Raw genomic sequence first — 22,922 nt, forward strand, 5'->3', positions numbered from 1 at the left:
GCAGAGAGGCAGACAGAGAGAGAGAGGAGGAAGCAGGCTCTCCACTGAGCAGAGAGCCGGACTTGGGACTTGATCCCAGGACCCTGAGATCATGACCTGAGTGAAAGGCAGAGGCCTTAACCCACTGAGCCACCTAGGCGCCCCCATTTTTAGTTTTTTTAGGAACTTCTGTACTGTTTTCCATAGTGGCTATACAAATTTACATTCTCACAAGTAGTGCACAAGGGTTCCCTTTTCTCCACATTCTTGTGAACACTTGTTATTTCTTATTTGATAATAGCCATTCTAACAGGTGTGAGGTGATCTCTCATTCTAGTTTTGATTTCTATTTCCCTCAGTTATTATGAGCATCTTTTCATGTTCCTGTTGGCTATCTATAGGTCTTCAGAAAAATGTCCATTTAGACCCTCTGCCCAGTTTTTAATGGGTTTTCTTGTAATTTTGCCATGGAGATATAGGAGTTATATATATATATATATATTGGATATTCGCCCCTTATCGGATATGTGACTTGCAAATATTTTCTTCCATTCAGTAGATTGCCCTTTCATACTGTTGATGGTTCCCTTGTTCCAAAACATTTTAGTTTGATACAGTCCTACTTGTTTATTTTTGTTTTTGGTGTCATATTTAAAAAGATCATTACCAAGACCTGTGTCAAGGAACTTACCACTTATATTTTCTTCTAGGAGTTTTATGGTTTCAGGTCTTTCATTCAAGTCTTTAATCCATTTTGAATTTTTGTATATAGTATAGGGCAAATGGTACAGTTTTATTCTCTCATATGTGGCTACCTAATTCCCCCAGAACTGTTTTTAATTGAAGAGATTGCCCTTTCCTCATTGTGTATTCTTGGTTCCCTTGTTGTAAATTAATTAACCATATATGCATGGGTTTATTTCGGGGCTCTCTTTTCTGTTTCACTGATGTATGTGTCTGTTCTGATGCCAGTATCATGCTGTTTTAATTACCTTAGCTTTGAAATTTGGTTTGAAATAAGGGAACCAATGCCTCCAGCTTTGTTCTTTGTTTTAAGATTGCCCTGGCTATTTGGTTCTTCTGTGGTTCCATACATATTTTAGCCTTATTTGTTCTGTTTTGGTGAAAAATACACTGGAATTTTGATAGGGATTGTATTTAATCTGTATATTGCTTTGGATAGTATGGACATTTTAACAATATTCGTCCAGTCCATGAACAGGGAATATCTATCCATTTATTTATGTCTTCATCAGTTTCTTAATGTCTTAGAGTTTCCAATATGATCTTTCACCTCCTTGGTTAAATTTATTCCTAGGTATTTTTTTTTTTATGTGAGTGTAAATGTGATTATTTCCGTTGCACTTTCTAATAGTTTATTATTAGTGTATAGAAACACAATGGTTTCTTGTAGATTGATCTTGTATCCTGCAACTTCACTCAATTTATTTATTCTCCTTGTGGGCGTGTGTAGGGTTTTCTGTAGGTAGTATTATGTCATGTGCAGATAGTGACAATTTTCCTTTTTTCCTTTCCAGTTCGGTTGCCTCTTATTTTTCTCTCCTAATTGCTCTGGCCTGGAATTCCATTATTGTTTTGAATAAAATGGTGAGAGTAGACATTCTTGTCCTGTTCCTCATCTCAGAGAAAATGCTTTCAGGTTTTCACTGTTAAGTAATGATGTTATCTGTAAGCTTGCCATATATAGCTTGTATTATGTTGATGCATATTCCATCTATACCCACTCTTATATTAAGAGTTTTTTTTAATCATGAATGGATGTTGAATTCTGTCAAGTGCTTTTTCTGCATCTACTGAACTGATTTTTATCTTTCATTTTGTTAATGTGTGGTATCACATTGATTTGCAGATAGTGAACCATTTTTACATCCCTAGAATGAATCTCACTTGATCATAGTGTATGTTCCTTTCACTTTATTGTTGAATTTAGTTTGCTGATTGTTTTGTTGAGAATTTTTGGATCTATGTTTATCAGTAAAATTAGTCTATATATATATATATATATATTTTTTTTTTTTTTTTTTAAGTAGGCTTCATGCCCAACATCAGGCTTGAACTCATGACCCTCAGATCAAGAATTGCATACTCTAGGGACACCTGGGTGGCTCAGTGGGTTAGGCCTCTGCCTTCGGCTCAGGTCATGATCTCAGGGTCCTGGGATCAAACCCCGCATTGGGCTCTCTGCACAGCAGGGAGCCTGCTTCCCCCTCCTCTCCCTGCCTGCTTCTGATCTCTCTCTCTGTCAAATAAATAAATAAATAAAATCCTAAAAAAAAAAAAAAAAAAAAAGAATTGCATACTCTACCAACTGAGCCAGCCAGGCTGAAATTTTTCTTGTGGCATCCTTGTTTAGTTTTGGTATCAGGGTAATGCTGACTTTATAATGAGTTTAGAAAAGTTTCCTTTTCTTCTTCCTCTTTTTTTTTTTTTTTTTTTTTTTTTGGAAGTGTTTTGAGAGGGGTGCCTGGGTAGCTGGATGGCTCAGTTGGTTAAACATCTGCCTTTGCCTTAGTTCGTGATCTCAGGGTCTGGGATCAAGCCCTGTGTCGGGCTCCCTGCTCAGCAGAGAGTCTGCTTTTCCCTCTCTCTCTGACCCTTTTCTCTGCTCATGATCTCTTTCTGCCTCAAAAAAAAAAAAAAAAGAGAAAAAAGGAGTTGTTCAAGAAAGATGAATAAGATGAATATTTATTCTTTTTGAATGTTTGGTAGAATTTACCAACTCTGTCTCCTTTCTGGGTGACACTGATTTATTTATTTATTTTAATTTTTATTTTTTTAAACCTTAAACCTAAATGTATTTTTGTTTCAGGGGTATAGGTGTGTGATTCATCAGTCTTACACAGTTCACAGCACTGGGTGACACTGATTTATTATACTCCCATGGGATCAGGAACTCAAGCTCCGAGGCATCCCTGGGTAGTAACTATAAAAATTAGGGCCCGATGGGGCACCTGGGTGGCTCAGTGGGTTAAAGCCTCTGCCTTTAGTTCAGGTTGTGATTCCAGGGTCCTGGGATTGAGCTCCGTGTCAGACTCTCTGCTCAGCAGGGAGCCTGCTTCCTCCTCTCTCTCTGCCTGCTTCTCTGCCTACTTGTGATCTCTGTCTGTCAAATAAATAAATAAAACCTTAAAAAAAAATTAGGGCCCGAGATTTAGGTAAAAGGCTTTCTGGGAGGTACTGGTGCTTCTGAGATCCTCAAAGGAAGAGCACAAAGATGACACCTGTCAGTCTTCTTCCCTGGAGAGTGTTCTAGCAGGCTCTAGGATGTATATGTTACGTTAGATGCCTGCTCTTGAGGTTGTGTCTTTAATGCAAGGAGGTGAGCCTCCTTCACTTTAAATCTGGGTGCAGTTGGTTGCCTCTGAGCTGGGCCCTGGGGTGCAGTCTGAGTGTATGAGCCCTTTCTCTGATTAGTCTTGTGCTTTTGGGATGCAAGCCCTGTAGTTTTTAGAAGATAGATGTTTTAAAGTCTTGCCCTTCAGGCACATGTTTTTAAAAGTTGGGATTCCTGGGGCACCTGGGTGGCTCAGTTTTTATGTGTCTGCCTTTGGCTCGGGTTATGATCCCAGGGTCCTAGGATCAAGCCCGGCATTGGGCTTCTTGCTCAGTAGGAAGCCTGCTTCTCCCTCTCCCCCTGCTTGTGTTCCCTCTCTCACTGTGTCTCTCTCTGTCCGTTATCTTGCTGTGTCTCTCTCTGTCAAATAAACAAGTAAAATCTTAAAAAAAAAAAAAGTTGGGATTTCTGTTGTGTGGTTCAAACCATTTGCTCCACAGTGAAAAGTTCCACGTTTTCAGGTCCTTCCCAGTTGTGGGTCACAGCATGGGGATGGGGGTTTATGGTGAGATTATTTCTCAGCCTTTCCTACCTGCTCCAGTGTAGCAGGTAATTTTTTGTTTTGTTTTGTTTTGTCCCCCCCCCCCCATTTGCCTGTATGTAGTTGTTACTCAACCAGACCTTAGGGTTTTCTTGGAAGAAGTTGTCCCATATGTAGCTGTCGATTCAGTGTGTCCATGGGGGTAAGGTGAGTTCAGGATCTTCCTACACTGTCATGTTGAACCAGATCATTTTGATCTTTTCAAGCTTAATTTCAAACTTCTTAATTTCAGAGTAACCTTTACTCTAGGGCTAGATTAGCCCTGCCTTTTTTTTTTTTTAATAAAGATTTTATTTATTTATTTGATAGTGCACAAGCAGGGGGAGTGGCAGACAGAGGGAGAAGGAGAAGCAGGCTCCCCCCGAGCAGGGAGCCTGATATGGGGCTCCATCCTAGGACCCTGGGATCGTGACCCAAACTGAAGGCAGATGCTTAACTGACTGAGCCACCCAGGCACCCTGAGATTAACCCCACTATTTAGGCATCTCTGCTAAATGGCCTGTGTATTCAGTGGCATCTTTTCAGTGTGGCTGGTGGGAACTGGAGGGATACTCAGTCTTGTATGAACTCTGGGAATTTTCCAATCATAACTCCCCAGCAATTGTCTTTTCCTTGCGAGTTTTCCCATCCTTGTGGAGCCTCACCTTTTACCTGCACATGCAGACTGTTATTTAGCCCAAGACTTCAGAGGCCCTTATCTAGGTTTCTGGAACTCTGTGAGTAGCTCCTTCATCTCGAGAGCTCTGCCCTTCAGTCTAGTTGTCTTGGCCTCCCTGAGTTCCAGTCTGTCCACTCAAATCAGTGAGACCTCTGTGTATGTTTGAAAGTTCCCTCTCCTGCTTTGCAATTCAGAAATTACTTCCAGGCAGAAACTGAGGACAATTACAGGGCTTTCTTTCTTCAGATACCACAGCCCTGTGCCGTTGCTGGAGGCAGCTGTTTCAAATATTTTGTATGGTTTTTTTAGTTGTTAGCCATGGAGATAAAGTCGAACCCTTATTCCTCATGGGGTCCAATGCATTATGCTTTGTGATAAGAATAAGGGTCATAAGGCAGTTTCCAATAAAAAAGAGCAGTTGAAAAATTTCTAGGGATGGGCTATATAAACTATAAAGCACTAAGCGAATAAATAGCAGTTGTTACTATAATCCTATGATATGGTCTTTAGGAAGAAACCCTGGTTTAATGACATTGATTTTCATTGTGCCAACTTTTACTGCCCTTTCATTTGATTAAAATGCAGTAATAGGTGGGAGACATTATTCTCCTTGTGCCATTTGAGAAACTGTAACCAAGAGTATTTACCTTTTCTGTCACCTTTGAGTAACCTCTACCTACCCATTAATTCAGAAGGCCATTAAAAAGTATTTTCTGCTACCAGACCCAATTTTTTTAACTTGTTTTGTTAAAACAAAAACCAGAAACCTTTATTTATACTTCATTACAAAACTTCTGGAACTTGTCCCTAAGTTTCCAATTTTCTTTTAATAAACTCTTAGGGGGTTTTGTTTGTTTTTCTTTTGCCTTTTTATTGCCGTGGTTTGAAATTAAGTGCTGTGGCTGTGACATTTCAGAGTTTGCCAGACTTGTGGAAGAGTTCCGAAATTTTGGGGTGAAGCTTCTACAGTCTACCAGTGGCCGCAGCCGTGGCACATTTGAATGGGTTGACAGCATGTTGGTTCAGGCTCTGAAGTCTGGAGATTGGCTTTTGATGGACAATGTTAACTTCTGCAAGTAAGGACCTTCTGCTTAATCACAAGATTGAAATTTGGGATACGCTTGTCAAAGTGGAATCCCAGCTGGAAGTTCTGGCATTTTGAACCCATTGTTAGCTAGAAACGTATCCTCAACCATATTCTGTAGACTGATGCCTGTTGAGAACGAAGGTAGTTGGTTATTAGCTGCAAGATTTTAGTTCTGTCTGACTGTTTTGAGCTAAATTGAAGGCTAACAGAATTGGATTACTTTCCCAACCATTTTTGAGGTAGACCTTTTTATTTAACATCAAAAATACTCTTTTTGTTAGGGGCATTCTTGAGGGCAGATTTTTGAAATGGAGGATCTTTTACAGGGCAGACATTTAGTAAATGTGCATCAGTGTGTCTTGCTTTGATTCTAAAGTAAGGACAGAGATATAAAACTGCCATAACACACGGCATAATAGAAACTACTCCAGGTCCGATGATGGGTTTCTCTACCTGGAGCGTTTTTCAAAATGTTTGAGTTGAAATCCAGTTGCCTTCAGATTGATTTGATAATGTTGGGAAGTGGGGGAGGTGGAAGGGGAAAGAGAAAAGAGAGAGCTATATCATGGGACAATTCTCCTTAATTTATTTAATCATGGAACAAATATTTTGTATATTTACTGTGTATGAATCTCTGGGCAACATGCCTTGGGGAGTGAAAAGGGGGATGGACGGGGAGAAAGCGAGCACAGTTCTATATGGGGAGTGGTCCATGCTGAAGGAGGTCATGCGTTGGGAACAGTGGGCCTGTGCAAGGAAAAGTAGAACCAGTGTAGCATGTCAGTCTGTCACCATTGTATTTGAATTCTTTGTGCAGCCCATCAGTGCTGGATCGTTTGAATGCTTTGCTTGAACCTGGAGGTGTTCTCACTCTTAGTGAGAGAGGAATGATAGATGGATCCACTCCCACCATAACACCAAATCCCAGTTTCAGGTATTTGTGCCTCTTAAGTTTCTTCTAAGAATCTAACTCCCTCAGTGGGGGAGGTGGACATTCAGTAGGACCTTCTTACATGTTATATTTATGCATCCAGTCATAAGTATGTTCACCTACTTATTGATTCAGTTAACACATATTTATGGTGGCTTTGCTATTTGCCAGACTCTGGGAGCTCATCAGTAAACAAGAGGGGGCTCCTGGCTGTCTCAGTAGGTAGAGCATATGACTCTTGATCTCAGGGTCATGAGTTGAGGCTCCACATCGGGCACAAAGCTTACTTTAAAAAATGAAATAATAAAAAACTAAACAGAGATGAGGTCCTTGCAGTGGGTTGGGGCTAAAGGGTAGAATCAGGAGACTGATCATGAGTCCTTTCCAGTAGTTCAAGTAAGATATGTGATAGTTTAGACTAGGATGGCCATATGAATGAGACTTGCTGATGGATGTGTGGGTTGAAAAAAAAGAAGCAGCAAGGATTTTACCTGAGGCTTGAATAATTGGGTAAATATGGGAGCCATTTATTGAGAAAGGGAAGACTGGCAAAGGAGCAGGTTTGACATGGGGAAGGTCAGCAGGGAATCCGCTGTGTAGCGTTGGAGATGTCAGGCAGCTAGGTGGAGGTGTTGCTAGACATTGTATATATGAAGGTAATTGTTTCAGGAGAATACATTGCTGTCTTTTCTGATCTTTGTAGGTATGTTAGAATGATGAATTAGCACTATCTGATTTGGGGAATATCTGAAAATAAGAATTTTAACATTCTCAGATAGCCTTAAAGGTGCACTGGATAAACAATAGTTCCTAAAGAGAGTAGGTCTAGAGAAACTGATGTTGCTATATTGATGCATTTTGGCACTAGAAGATGGAACACAGGTGAAAATAGCAGACTTAGAGTTAGTGGTATCTCCCTTGATAAGCTTCCTGAAGAGGAACCACATAGGATTTGCCCTCACTAATTGTTGCTGAACTACATCATTGGTTGCAACTGGGAGTTTAACTTATTTTTCTTTGAATTACTCTATTACTAGACTTTTTCTCTCAATGGATCCTATTCATGGAGAAATATCCCGAGCTATGAGGAATCGTGGACTTGAAATCTACATTTCAGGAGAAGGGGATGGGAACATCCCAGATGACCTGGATATGAAAGTTCTGCTGCACAGCCTTGGGTTGGTGGGGGATAGTGTGTGCGACAGCCTCTTGGCTCTACACAAAGAGATCCAAAGCACTGTAGTAGGTAAGGTGCTTGACCTCTAGGCCTCTGCAGAGTTTTATTCTTCTAGAAATTCTTACATTATTCCATTTGACTGCTAACCTAGGAGTTCTTAAATTTAGTATACATGCAAATAGAAATTACCAGAAAAGTGTGTTAAAAATGTAAATGTGCTGATGCCCTTCTTCCCCCTAAGAGATTGGGTTCAGCAAGTCTGGGTGAGGCACAGAAATTAATATTTTAAAGAAGCTTCCCAGGTAGTTCTGATGGATTCATTCGGACACCCTTATTTTGAGGAAGACTGCTTTAAGTACTAAAATTTGTAAAGTTTGTCCCTCTTATCTGTAGGGTGGTCATTGAGTCTTTTGAAGGTAGAATGAAGAGAGAACTTTGAGCTGTTTAAAACAGGTGTTACTTCTTCTAAATGTCCAAATATACAGGAGTAGGCAAGAATAATAGCAAAGGTAATGATAAAAAAAATGACATGCTATCTACTAAGTAACTGCTGTGTGTTAGGTACGATGTCAGTTGCTTTTTTTAGTCTTCACATTAGTTCTTCAGAGCATGTTTTCGTTTTATAGATAGGGCTCAGGGAGGTTGAGTAATTCATCAAAGCCAGTGAAGTTTCAATGTAGTTCTGTTGGTCCTTTATGAGGCCATGTTCATTTTGCTACTTCAGTGTGTATCAGCTTTAGATTAAGGATATATTTGACCAGGCTTTGTCATACTTGTAATTGTCACTTTCCAGCAGTATGCTTTTGACAGCCAGAAAGGGAGGGGGGAGGCAGAATAGGGAAGGAATATGAATGTTCCCACAAGTCCATAATGTGCTACTGAGTCCTAGATTCCACTTAGAAGGCTTTCTAAGGTAAGTATTGGGTGGATTTGAGTGGAACGAAGTTTTGATGTGAAGATGATTTATCTGTTTTCATTGGACATTTTATAGAATCTGTTGCTCATAAATGGCAATATTTTTTTTATAGGTTCTCCAACATCCTCTATTTCAACTCTAATTCAGACAGCCTTACTCATTGTGCAGTACCTACAGCGAGGGCTGAGTTTAGACAGAGCCTTTTCTGAAGTATGCTGGGAGGCATATGTCCGCTCCCAGCATTCACCAGCAAACCAGAAGGTACTACTAACTGTTTGGAAGAGCTTTCTCAGTTATAATACTCTACATTATTTAGGTGGAGGAAATTCTTCCTATTAATGGTAACTTTAGTGAGCTGAGAGTGGAGCACTTCAGTTACTCTTTAGTAGAGATCTGCTATCTAAGTACTTTCCTGGAAATAGGTTAAATGTAAATATTACTTTGAAACTTAGTTGTCATCAGACAAGGTGGAATTTAGCTTGTAATGTTGAAAATTGAAGGTTGTGATGAGAGAAGGCTGTGATGAGAGTTGTCATGAGATGATCACAAAGGGCCTGACAAACTATTAATACTCTGCTAGTTTCTAGAGATAGCACTTGCATGTTGCCTGTACACCCACGTGTTTTTATTCTCTTATCAGCTTGTGCAGGCTTTACTGGAGAAACATGTTTTTTCTCTGCGAGCACATGAAACCTGGGGTAACTCCATTCTTGCCATGGGCCTGTGGCCAGATTCTCTGCCCTCAGCTCTCTTTGCTACGGAAGATTCTCACTTGTCTGTAGTCCGAAGTGATGGACAGATCTTAGTGTATTGCCTCAACAGGATGAGCATGAAAACCAGCAGCTGGGCCAGGTCAGTGAGACCTTCAGTTTGAATCTCTTTGGCGTCTTGACTTTTTTTTTTTTTTTTGATGGTAGTGGTCTTGACCCAAAGTGTTTGACCAGAATGTTAATGCGGTCATTTATTAACCAGCTATCATAGTTTCCTTGTTCATCGTAACATTGTTCCCTATTATTATTATTCACTTGATGTGTTTTAATTGTCCTTTGAAGGGGGCTAATCTTTACCCTTCACTTCTTGGATCCAATATTTGTAAAGTTATATTTCTGGTTCTTTGACACACAAAATGAAAGCTGACTCTACTACTGACTTTGCCTTATTTTTCAAATGAATTTTAGGATTCAGCCTCTTACCTTGCCAGACTTAGAGAAAATTATGCAGTCCTCTAACCCGGAGAGCTTGAAATTCAGTTCAGTTGAAGTGGATACTCACTGGATCGATGAACCAGATGTTCTGGCCATGGCTGTTAAATTGCTTATAGAAAAAACAACCAATCAAGATTGGATGCTCAGAGTTAAATGGCTTTATCATTTAGCCAAGAATATACCACAGGGGCTGGGTGAGTCAAAAAGCTTAATTTGTATAATAGGTGAATATATTTATACTGACGCTATTTTAGTGCCTCGGTAGTTCCGTTATTCTTGTGAGTACACTGTTAAAATTGTTGCCACGAGATCTCCTAGCAACAAATTTGTGACTTGGCATTATTGTTTGTATAGCTGTTAAAAAAAAAAAATTAAGGTACATATATATCTGCCCTTAGATATGTTCTAAGAGAAACTTTTCCCCCATGTAATCCTTAGCATTTCAGGATCTTACACCTTCCTATCAAATCCAAAAGGATAATGTGCAGTGTTATGTTACTGTTTATTTTTTGAACATGCTGTTGTACTACTGTAGAACCTTCTGGGAAAGGTTGCTTTTGGTAACTTCATTTCCCCTTAAAAGTGCATAAGAGACTTATTTCAGTTCCAGTGCTCTAAGTTGTCGTGCTTAATTTCTTTGTACTTTTTTCATTTTAAGAGGAAAACTCAACAATAACAGCATTGCATGCGTTGCAGAGTATAGGACTTGGAATTTGTTGGTAGAACTTGTTGCCTAAAGTAATTGAGTTTACATGAACTTTTCTATCCATGAGAACTTAGCCAGGGAATGTGTATATTGTGTGGTGCATGTGATCTGTCTAAAATTGTATAGAGGGAATTTATATATTATCTGCATTGTCCTATATGAGCACTACCAGCCACAGGTAGCTACTGAAATGTAAATATACATTAATTAAAATGAAATAAAATCTAAAATCCAGTCCTTAGTTGCACTGGCCACATGTCACGTGCTTACTAACACATGACTAGTGGCTGACAGTGCAACTATAGATGTTTCCATCACTGCAAAAAGTTTGCTTGGACAACTCTACTTTTAATATTAACATTTTCTTCTCCTTCCTCCACAGAATCAGTACAGATTCATTTGGAAGCCAGTGCTGCATCTCTTAGGAATTTTTACTCAAATTCTCTCTCAGCTGGGGTCAGTAATGTCATCAAAATATTACAACCAAATATAACAGGTACTGCACCTGATTTGATTTTGAGTTCTCAGCACAGTTTAGGAAACTGGTCCCATCAAGTCTATTGAAAAAGACCTGTCAAAACTGCCACTGTAATAAACACTGTATTTTGGAAGACTCACAGTATCCAGATGCAAATTCTACTTCTTTGTTTGAAACCATACCTTTTTCCTTTAGTCTTTGAAAGATGATGATGATACCAACATAATGGGGAAAGCACAGGAGTTGGAAGACTGGTCTCTGGTCCCAGCTCAGCCACAAACTAGCTTTTCATTTGAGAGCCATCTTTCATACTTATTGCCTGTGTTTGAAAAATATGGGAATTAAATTCATTTCTCTGGGATCCCTTCAACTCAGAGCATTCTGAGTTGTTAAGAGAAAAGGTTTTAAATTACGAGCTCTTTGACTTGATGGGTAAACAATACAGTGTGAATTACTTCAGAAAATATAAAACTTAATAAAAGTTACAAAGCCTTAAATATAAAGTTTTAAAACCATAATGATAAAAGAAATAGTCATTCAAGCTATCTAAATCAAATGAGGCATTCAGAATTTATTTTTTTTTATTTTTAGTTTTTTAAATTTTTTTTCTTTTTTAAAATAGTTTTTTTTTTCTTTTTTTATTTATTTGTTTGACACAGAGAGACACAGCAAGAGAGGGAACACAAGCAGAGGGAGTAGGAGAAGCAGGTTTCCTGCCGAGCAGGGAGACTGATCCAGGGCTTGATCCCAGCACCCTGGGATCATGACCGGAGTCGAAGACAAATGCTGAATGACTGAGCCACCCAGGCACCCCTATTTTTATTTTTTAAAAAAAGATTTTATTTGAGAAAGAGAGGATGAGTTGGGGGGAGGGGCAGAGGCAAAGGGAGAAGCACACTCTCCACTGAGCAGGAAGCCTGACACGGGGCTAAGTCTCATGACCCCGAGATCATGACCTGAGCAGAAGGCAAATTCTTAAGTGACTGAGCCACCTAGGTGCCTCCAGAATTTATTTTTAATTAAGGAGTAAGATTGCACACTTTCTTGAAGAGAATAATACAAAGTTGATTAAACATAAGCATTAATGAGGAAATTATGGATATTTTCATAGAATCAGATTTTTAATTTCCCACCCCTGTCTTCATTTGATATTGATCAAAACATACCATTGCCATTTGGTTTAGAAGAAAATATGTATGATGATTTTGTGCTAACCAATGACCTTATGTACACTAAAGATAATAAGGAAAATGTTTGGGAAGAAATCAAATAATGGGGAAAACTACTTAATAATCAAGTTGTGGCTAAACTATTGGCTTCCCAAGTGTGAAAGAATTTTGGTCTTTGGAAACAGTGTTAGGGTAGAGCAGCAGGTTCCCTTTTTAGTAGGTATCCTTTGCCCGCTGTCGGGACGTACTAGGTATGCCTTCATCGTCCTTTTCTAATGTATAGCTCTGGATCATGTAGTCTTCCTGGACTTTGGAATATGGGTTCCCTCCTTCATGTACTTTGCTGTTGACAGTAGGCATTTGTTAGTCTAGTGTATGGTAGATACTTGATGTGCTCCACTGACCTACCCAGCCACCTTAATATTAATGTTACCATTGTTTTGTCTTAACCTCATTCCTTGGGTTCTCACGGGTCCTCCACAGAAGGGTCAGATCTGATGACTGCTGCTTTATAGAAGAGGTGCCAAATTTAAGCCAAAGAAGCAGCAGATACTATATTCTTTGATTACAAAGAAAGGGCTTTTATGTTATTTTTTTTTTTTAAGATTTTATTTATTTATTTGAGAGAGAGCGAGCACAAGCAGGAGGTCAGCAGAGGAAGAGGGAGAAGCAGACACCCCGCCAAGCGGGACGCCTGATGCTCAATCCCAGGACCCTGGGATCATGACCTGAGCCAAAGGCGGATGCTTAACCAATTGAGCCACCCAGGCGCCCCAAGAAAGGGCTTTTAAAAGCAAAATCTTGAGGGCGCCTGGGTGGCTCAGTGGGTTAAGCCGCTGCCTTCGGCTCAGGTCGTGATCTCAGGGTCCTGGGATCGAGTCCCGCATCGGGCTCTCTGCTCAGCAGGGAGCCTGCTTCCCTCTCTCTCTCTCTCTGCCTGCCTCTCTGTCTACTTGTGACCTCTCTCTGTCAAATAAATAAATAAAATCTTTAAAAAAAAAAAAGAAGCAAAATCTTGAGTTGTTTTTGGTTTCTGTGTTTTAAAGATTTATTTATTTTCTTGAAAGAGTGCACTTGTGCATGGGAGTGTCAGGGGTACTGGCAGAGAGAGAGGGAGAATCTCAAGCAGACTGTGCACACTCAGGGACTGACACTGATCTGTGTCAGGACCTGAGGCTAGATCTTGTGACTCTGAGATCAGGACCTGAGCTAAAACCGAAAGTCGGACACTTAACTGACTTTGCTACCTGGGTGCCTCCTGAGTGGTTTTTCTTACTGAAAGCAAATGAAACATATTTATTCATTCGCCACCATGTGAGTTAGGTTTTTTTTGAGGTTAATGACAACAGATTGGGTGATAAGCTCATAGATTGTTTTCTGACCAGCAGTGGGACCTGGGCAAGTGAATGTATTGGTCGGAATGCCTGTGTTCTAGAGGGATTACCTTATATCCTGCAGTGGAGTGAATTTTCAGGACTAGTAGAAATTTAGCATTTAGAAAGGAAATAGTGTAAAACCAGTTGATCTATATTTTTCTAGTGTTGTGGGCTGAAACCAGCAATTTTCCTATTCTCTTTCTTTCCCCATCAGGACTGAATGTGATCAAATTAAGACAGTACAAATCTTCCACTGAAATTTTCTAGGCAGGGAGTTTTAACTGCCAAGTTCTATTTTTTGTTTTGTTTCTTTAAACCAGATGAATTTGTGATCCCTTTGGACCCCCGATGGAATATGCAGGCTTTGGACATCATTAGAAACTCCATGGACTTTGACCCACAAACAGACCAGCCTGAGCAGCTCTTTGCCCTTTTAGAGTCTGTTGCAAACAAGTAAGTGAAGCCTGCTGTTCTGGGCACGTTTGCCTTCCTATACAATATAGCTTTATCGATTATACCTTTTCTAAACTCTGTCAAATTTAGCTTACATGTGTTTAATCTCCTGAACCTAAGAAGTGGTGGGATGTTAGATGGGATTGCCTTCATCACCACCTCGCCTTCTTGCTCCATGCTCAGTGAAGTAACTCTGAATGCAAAATGCCTGTGAATTCTGCAAGTTCTTAATAATTTAATAGGATGCTTTTAAGAGATACATTAGCTTAATGTTAATATTGTGTTTTATTTTGCAGTTAATCCTTTATCATATGACCTAGAGTCATATTTCTTTTGTTTTCTATTCATGATTCTCAGCAGTTCCTCTCATTTTTACGTGCTCATTCTCTCACAGCCTCGTGTCCACGTCATTTCCCATCCTTAAATGTTGAGGAGACATGTGGAGTCTGCATCCTTATGTGCACACCCAACATACAAATTCACCTAATTGTTACATAAGCTGGTCTTTCCTCATATTTAATGTAATGGCCAGCAGTATTTTTTTAATTGGCAAACAGTGTAATGTAATACATTTTTACAAATAATTTTATAATTGAGGTATAATGTACATTACAGAAAAGTACACTTAATAATGAGTATATTTGGTTTCAGGGAATTTTCAAAAGGTGAACTCATGCATATGGTATGAACCAGCACTTCAAAGGCCCTCTTGTCTCCCCTCCTAGTAACTCCCCCTGGTGCCTCCCTAGGTAACTTATAACACTGGAGGTTAATTTTATGATGGCCACTTTCAAGAGTTTACACTGTATTTAGTGAGATCACAGCAAAGCCTGGCAGTCTACCTAGATGTAGCTTTTCCCAGCCATCTTTCTTCCCCACCCGCCTGCCCAACATACAGTCGTCATCACTTTTACCTCCATCTCTTTAGTCCAGAATTTGGAGGGGATGCAAAGGAATGGCAGGTTGAAGGAGATTGATCTTCCAAGGATTCTCAAGATTTCAGCAGGTAGAGGATGTGATTTCGAAATAGAATACACCAGTAACCAATAATAATTGTTATGTTACTGATCTCATTTCAGGACAATCCTGTATCTTGACCGGGAAAAACGTATTTTTACTGAAGCAAATCTGGTTTCTGTTGGTGGCAAAAAGTTAAGAAATAGTGTTTTGAGAATGTCCTTTGAGTTCCATAAAGGTGAGAAGTTTACCTTTTATATTCTTGAGTTATGTATCTGATCATAGAATGTCACTTAAGTTAAGAGACCTTCAGCCGCTGCTGCCATTTTACTGATTTCTTTTGATTTGCTGGCCTGATTGTTCAGTAGTAATGACTAACTGCTTTGTACATGTCCTCGATTTCATTTACTTTTTATAGTAACCTTATGTGGTGTAGATCTTATTTTGTGAAAGAGGAGAGGGACGTGCAGAGATCCTAATGGTCATATCTCTAGCAAGTAACAGAGCTAAAATTTGAAATCTAGATCTTTGACTCAAAAAGTTCATGCTTCTAAGTATTTGGTTATAGGTTCTTTCTTCATCCTTCCTTTATTTTTTTTAAATTGAAAAGATATCTGCGCTTGCTGGAAAAAATTTGGACTGTATGGAAGCATAAAAAGTGAAGTCTGCCTTTGAAGCAGTTCTTGTTAACAGTACCTTCATTTGTATCCTCTCCTCTGTGCTATTTATTCATTCAGACATATATACACTTTGTTTTGTATTTAAACACGTATTTGTATAAAATATCCATTATTGCTCAGTAATTTTAATTTTTCAATAAGATGTTAAGACTTCTATAGATATGCATACCCGATCTTTTAAATTTAATATGGTAATGGTAGGCTAAGAGTTTACTTTCAGTTTTGACCTTTCAAAACTGACCTTCATACTGGAGTTGCAATTAAGTTCTGTATTGCAGTTGACTTTGAAAATGTCCAGAGATTAATTTAAATCTGATCGAATGTTCTTATTTATGTCAACTCTAAGATCCAGAGAGCTATCACAGTCTGCCCCCTGAAATTGTTGTCAATCTTGCTGCTTTTTTTGAACTTTGCGATGCACTAATCCTGCTTTGGGTCCAGTCATCTCAGGGGATCGTATCCAATGCCAGTGTCATTGAGGTGAGGAAATGTAACTCATGTTTTTATTTTGTGTCAAGACAAATGTTTAAGATTTTTAGGGGTGAGACGAGCTATAATGTTGTTATTATATATCCAATATTACTTGAGAAATTTAATTGTTCTTAACAGATATATATATATATATATATATATAAAATATACATAAAATCTTAGAGCTTTGTGGGTATATAATTGACATAATAAACAGCATATATTTGAAGTGTAGAATTTTATGTTTGGCATGTATACACCTGTGAAGCCATTACCACAATAGTGAACATATCCAGTACATACCCTCAAGCCTTTCCTCATGTTCTTTTGTAGTTCCTTTCTCTCCCTTGCCCCCACCCTAAACCAGGTAGGTATCCATTAATATTCTTTTGGTCAGTTGCATTTTTCTAGCATTTTATATAATGGAATTATGCAGTATACTTTTTTGTCTGGCTTTTTTAACACAAAACAGTTATTTTGAGATGTATCTATATTGTTTAGTGTATCAAGAGTTCATCCCTTTTTATTGCCAAGTAATATTCCATCAAATGTATATGGTATAATCTCTCTACCTCTTGGAGAACACTGGAATTTTAATTTGTATTTTAATCCACTTAAGCCTTCTTAGACATCATTATTGTGTATGGATTTCCTTGAGTTTTGAATCCAGATTATTCTAGTAATTTCAATAAACTAGAACAGTAGGTCTTAACTTTTAAGACCATAAAGGAGTCTTGAGTCCAAAAAGTTTACCAAAGACTCTAAAGAACTTTTGTTTATATAGTCACATCTGTCCGTATTTACTATATTAGGAAATAAATCTGAGAAATACAAAAAATATTTGTTAGTTTGCTTGAAAAACACAGCAAATCCATTTAATGTTAATAGGAATAGAATTGTTAATGAGAACTGTTTTTCACAACAAATTAATGGAAAGTACAACTGTTTTTACATTTCTGCAAGTCTCTTTAATATCTGGATTAATAGAAGAAAATGGACTCTGTTTTTGCATTCATTCTCTTACGTTATGTTGTTTCAGCCTCTATTCATATAGTTACACTCCTCCCTTTTCCAACCTCATATCTTCATTGCCATTTCATATAATTGTGAATAATTTTCTTTGATACTGTACCACAACTTGACAAGTGATAGTTTTCTAAAGATTACTTGTAATGTGGAATCTGAAAATAATACACCAAATTTGTCATGCATCGAAATCCATTCGTCTGGCTTGCACTTTGGATGGACTCTTACTCTTATATGAATTGAGCTCGTGCTTTGGTAATTTGGAAAATTGTTCACCGAGTTACCAGATCTTCCAAATGTTGACAAATCATTCTTCAGTGTCAGCAGAGTTACACTCACGTACAACTATCACAAACCTCATCAGAAAAATTTGGAAATATTGAGAATTTGTCAGGGTCTTGGTTTTCCAAAGTTCTGGGTTTTGCTTTGAAAACCCAGTTGCTTTTCTTGAGCTGACAGATTCACCTCATTTTCAATATATAGTGTTTGCCAGATACCCAATCACAGTTTGTCCATCCCACCCATTCCCCCTCTTTTTCTGGTACTATCAGTGCAAATGTCAACATAGTGAAAGAAAGGTAAATAATTTGATATTATGAAAGTAGCTTTTACCTCATGGAATCTTGGAGAGAAAACGCTCAAGAAATCTTGAGACAACTTTGCTATAAAAATAGCTTTTAGGGGGCGCCAGAGCTCCTGCCTCTGTCTCAGGTCATGATTCCAGGATCCTGGGATGGAGCCCCTCATCAGTCTCCCTGCTGGGGTAGGGGTGAAGCCTGCTTTCCTTCTTCCACTCCCCCTGCTCGTGTTCCTGTTCCCGCCATCTCTCTCTTTCAAATAAATAAATAAAGTCTTAAAAAAAATTTTTTTAGAAGAGCAATGATAGAGACACACCTGATTTGCATTACAAACCTACTTTAGTGAAAACAGTAGGTCTTAACACAAGGATAGACATGTAGACCAATGAAACCGAAAGGAATTCAGAAATAGATCTTAGAGTTAATTGATTTCTTTCTTCTAAAAGTGTAAAGATATTTTAATGGGGAAAAACAGTGTATTCAAATTGTGATGGAACAAGTACAATAAAGTTCGTATAATAAAGTTAAAAATGAGCTTTTACCCCTGTCTTACATTATACAGAAAAATTACCTCAAAATGGGTCATAAATCTAAATATAAAAGCTAAAACTATGTACTATCTAAAAGAAAACATGGGAGAAAATCTTTCTAACCTGAGGATAGGCAAAGATTTCAGAGGACTCTTCATAAAAGAAAAAATTTGATAAGATTTGTCAAAATAAAAAACTTGTTTTTTTTAAAAGATTGTATTTATTTATTCATGAGAGATGGGGGGGAGGTGTGTGGCAAAGGGAGAAGCAGGCACCCCACAGAGGAGGGAGCCTAATAGTGACTCACTCTGGATCATGACCCGAGCTGAAGGCAGATGCTAAACCCACTGGGCCACCCAGGCACCCAAAAACTTCTGTTCTTTTTTTCTTTTTTTTTTTTTTTTAAGATTTTATTTATTTATTTGACAGACAGAGATCACAGGCAGAGAGGCAGACAGAGAGAGATGAGGAAGCAGGCTCCCCGCCGCTGAGCAGAGAGCCCGATGCAGGCTCGATCCCAGGACCCTGGGATCATGACCTGAGCTGAAGGCAGAGGCTTTAACCCACTGAGCCACCCAGGTGCCTCCAAAAACTTCTGTTCTTAACTGACAATGTTAAGAAAATGAAAACACTGGGAGAAACTGTTAAAAAACGGGCTGTATACATGAAATTATAATTGTATAATACAGAAACTATATATAAATTATATAAACTAGAGCAGCCCAAATTTTTAAATGGGCAAGATAATTTGAATAGATGCTTTTCAGAAGATAAATGAATGCTTAGTAAGAACTTCAAAAGTTGCAACATCATTAGTTATTAAAGAAGTGTAATTGAAACCACAGTGAGGTACCACCCACAAAATGGCTAAAATTAAAATCACTAACAGTAGTAAGTATTGGTAAGGAAACAGAACAACTGAGATACGGATGTGCTGCTGGTTAGAATACAAAATAGTGCAGCTGCTTTGTAAGAGAAGTTGGCAGTGTCTAATAAAATTGCATGTATACATACCATATGACCCAATAATTCCATTTTCTCTAAGGAAATAGCTCTGAACTTCAAGTGGTTGGAGGAAAAAAGCTGTGCCTTCTCTGGCTGCTTTAATGCCCTAAAAATATTTCATTTGAATGCTAGACCATTTGTGTGGGTATGTTGAGTATTGATTAACAATTGAAATCTGTGTCTTGTGTCTTTTCCTGAGAAATGGTTTTGAGTAGTTTGGTTTACTTTGTTTTTAGATCTTGGATTCTCTGCGGTGGCGGGATCGGTTTTGGACTGTGGCTGACACAGTAAAAGTGGATGCCCCAGGCCTCGCCCTGCTTGCCCTTCACTGGCACTGGGTTTTAAAACATTTGGTCCATCAGATTCCCCAACTCCTAATGAACCACGAGGACAAGTAAGACTCATATTTAGAGTAATAATGTCAACGTCTATAGTACTGATGATGATAAAGAAAAAAGCGTTTGGAATTGAAACTTCTTGCTTTACTTTGGTTGATTCCCTTAGTCTGTTGGTGAATATAAAGCAAATACAAAATATAAATGATGTCTCTATTGTGTCTCTATACTATCCAGCATTTCCTTCTTTCCTTACTTCCCTCTGCCCTTTTCTCCTTCTTTAAAGATACTACAAAGAGATTCAGACAGTCTCAGAACATATTCAGAACTGCTTGGGGAGCCCGACAGGTGGCTTCACTGGTATAAAGAAGTTACAAAAGTTCCTGGGACGACCATTTCCTTTTAAGGTACAACTTAGAAACATGTCGTAAACACTAAAATTTGACCTTTTCTGAAGTTCTGAAGCATGAGGACTGCCATTCAACTAGACTCATCCTTTCCGATAACACTTAACTTTCAGGTGTTCACAGTGTTATTAACTGATTTGTTAAGTGCTAACATTTTGGTTATTCTTGGAGAGTGTTGAATCTGAGTAGAGTTTTAACTTTATTACTATAAAATCTCCTGAGAGTAACAGGAGTAAACAAACCTTATGTTTTCTAGAAGCGTTGTGGAAATGTTTCATATTTTTTTAAGACATGAACAGGCTGGTAAAAAGAACCTCATTTTTCCTCTATAGTAGGTTCTCCTGGGTTTTGTTGTTTCAGAACAAGCTGGTGGTAGAGTGTTTATCTCAATTGAAAGTCCTTCACAAAGCACTTGCCATCAGAGAACGGATGCCTGCCCTTGGGGAAAGTGGATGGTGGGAAGACATTAATCGTCTCCAAGTGATTGCTTCTGAATGGACTTTAAAGAAAAGTCTTTTGCAGGCCTGGGGATTAGTCCTCAAAGCTAATATTCTGGAAGATGCCAACCCAGGTAATACACTCTAGAGTTTAGCCTGCTGACAGATGCGCCAGAACTATCTGCTGCTCTGCAGCCAATAAATTTTTAAGTTTTTTCCCTTAGATGTGTCTTACATGTGTCTTTTTGTCCAGATGAGTTGAAGAATATTGTGAATGCCCATTGTTCAGAACTAAAAGCCAAAGGAATTTCACTTGGTTTTCTCGAAAAAAAGCACAATGAAGCTTCCTCCCTGTTCCAACCAGACTTTACCTCCTTAATCCAACTCACCAGGAATGTTCAGTTGTGGCCTCCAATGGAGTACCTAGCTATGCTTTGGCAGTACAAAGTGACAGCTGATTTTATGACACAGGCTTGTCTAAGAAGGTGAGCCATTTTCCTTGGGGGAACTTTTCTCTTGTTAGTTATTCTATGGATCCTGCATGTGAAACATAGCACAGACTTGTCTTAAAGGGGACTAGTTACTAAAACCAAGGAAGTCTGTTGCCACTGATTCTTTGCCTGTTTTGACTCCACCTTTTCAAGTTACTAGGTGTCTTTCCAGTAAAATTGCTTGTTTGTATTTTAATAAATGCACTGTAAGTTCGGTGTGTTCCATCTTCCCATACGTAACAGATTTCTAGCAGTTTATTGACAGTCCACGACCCATCCTTTCTCCTCTTTATTTGTGGAACAGGTCCAGCAAAAATCAGCAACTGCAGATAGATGAGGAGATCAGTCATCACATCACATTTTGTCTTAAGCACACACCGATTGCTCCACAAGAGCTTCGAGATCTTTGGTTCCTGTTGCACCGTCAGAAGGTAAAAACTAAGATCAAAAAGGGAGATAAAGCTTCTTAATGCTATGGCCCAGTTAAACTTTCTCTGGCAGACTGGTTGCAGAATGTTCTGGTTTATGTCCAAAACTCCAGTCTTACTTGAATTAACTTTGAAAGGGGAGAATTTTCAGTGTTTTTTGTGTTAATTACCCAAGTATTCCTCAGCTCTTATCACAGAATCATTCTGTTTGGTTTCTAGTTAAATAACACTAAGTTATATGCTTATTTTTATTGTTTGTGCAAAAATACACACATGTGAGTGTTTTAACTCTTTCCCCCAAGAATAACTATTGAATGTCAATAGTGGTAAACTACAGTTACTATAACTTCATTAGTATAACCTTAATTTTTTATAATGCTTTTGTTCACTTACCTGTTTTACTGATATTATAATTGTGTGATTCACTTAACATTTCCTCATGAGCCTTATAAAAAGCAGATCTCAGTTTTCTAAGATTATAAAACTTGGTTAAGTGGCTTAACCAAGATGACCAGTGTGGTAGGGAATCAGGGACTTTAGAATTAATATATTTAAACCCATGTTAATTTTAGATTAGTCTTAAAAGAGGGAGACCTCATAACTTGATTTATGGAATTTTTCTCAAATATTCTTTTCTCTATCTTTAGGTGTCTACTGAAGAAATTATTTCCTTGTGGTCTGACTTGTTTAATTCCACATTTATGTCTTTTTGGAGTAGTACTGTGACTACAAATCCAGAGTACTGGCTAATGTGGAGTCCTCTGCCTGGTGTAGAGCAGAGGGAGATGCCCAAGTCCCCTTTGGACTCCACACTGAAGGTTTGTTGGCATAAAATCATAAAAGTGTTTGATAGTGGAAAAAATTTCTTGATCTAGCAATAAACATTTATTCCTAGGACAGAGCAGTAACTAAATAAGTGATTGCAATACTTTATTTTCTGTAGGATGTTAGTAAGTATATCTTCAAAAAAGATACTCTGTCTTAAACCATTTGAGTTAAACATCTTCACTTGAGCTGCCTGGTTGGCTCAGTCGTTGAACATCTGACTCTTGGTTTTAGCTCAGGTCGTGCTCTCAGAATGGTGAGATTGAACCCCAGGTCAGGCTCCACACTCAGGGCAGGGTCTGCTTGGGGATTCTTTTCACCTCTACTTCACCCTCTGCTCATGCTCTCTCTCTCTAAAATAATAATAAAAAAGCCTTCACTTTCTTCTCTTATTATAAAATACCTTTTTTCTAGTTATTAAATATTTTAACAGTATAGTAATGTATATGTACATATGTATATGTGTGTGTATATAGAGTTGACCCTTGAACAAGACAAGGTTTAAACTACACAGGGTCACTTACACATGGATTTTTCTCAGTAAATATGTATTTTATGTTGTGATTGAAAAGTAAGGTACAACCAAATGCCTAGAAGCGAAGGGAGGGTAGAGGAAAGATGCAGGGAAGGCTGGAACAACAGGGCTCTCACCTGATTCTGGCACTCTTCCTTATTCCCACTACCTGTGCAAAGCTCTGTTCATTGAGATATTGAACTGAGA

General features: G+C 38.5%; 1 protein-coding gene across 2 annotated transcripts in view; it reads left to right on the forward strand.

The window, feature by feature from the left end:
* The window catches only part of MDN1 (midasin AAA ATPase 1), a 170,964-nt gene that overhangs the window by 96,050 nt on the left and 51,992 nt on the right, over positions 1-22,922 (forward strand). For both annotated transcript variants that reach the window (XM_046004659.1, XM_046004660.1), the window contains exons 44-59: positions 5,450-5,609; positions 6,438-6,554; positions 7,589-7,797; positions 8,757-8,905; positions 9,285-9,496; positions 9,823-10,043; positions 10,938-11,051; positions 13,899-14,031; positions 15,111-15,226; positions 16,015-16,148; positions 19,515-19,672; positions 19,900-20,020; positions 20,381-20,591; positions 20,711-20,942; positions 21,253-21,379; positions 22,024-22,194. In XM_046004659.1, the coding sequence (XP_045860615.1) occupies positions 5,450-5,609; positions 6,438-6,554; positions 7,589-7,797; positions 8,757-8,905; positions 9,285-9,496; positions 9,823-10,043; positions 10,938-11,051; positions 13,899-14,031; positions 15,111-15,226; positions 16,015-16,148; positions 19,515-19,672; positions 19,900-20,020; positions 20,381-20,591; positions 20,711-20,942; positions 21,253-21,379; positions 22,024-22,194 (2,585 nt within the window). The remainder of the gene's footprint in view (positions 1-5,449; positions 5,610-6,437; positions 6,555-7,588; positions 7,798-8,756; positions 8,906-9,284; positions 9,497-9,822; positions 10,044-10,937; positions 11,052-13,898; positions 14,032-15,110; positions 15,227-16,014; positions 16,149-19,514; positions 19,673-19,899; positions 20,021-20,380; positions 20,592-20,710; positions 20,943-21,252; positions 21,380-22,023; positions 22,195-22,922) is intronic.

Source organism: Meles meles, chromosome 5, assembly GCF_922984935.1.
Source record: "Meles meles chromosome 5, mMelMel3.1 paternal haplotype, whole genome shotgun sequence".
In the NCBI taxonomy this organism is placed as follows: Eukaryota; Metazoa; Chordata; class Mammalia; order Carnivora; family Mustelidae; genus Meles; species Meles meles.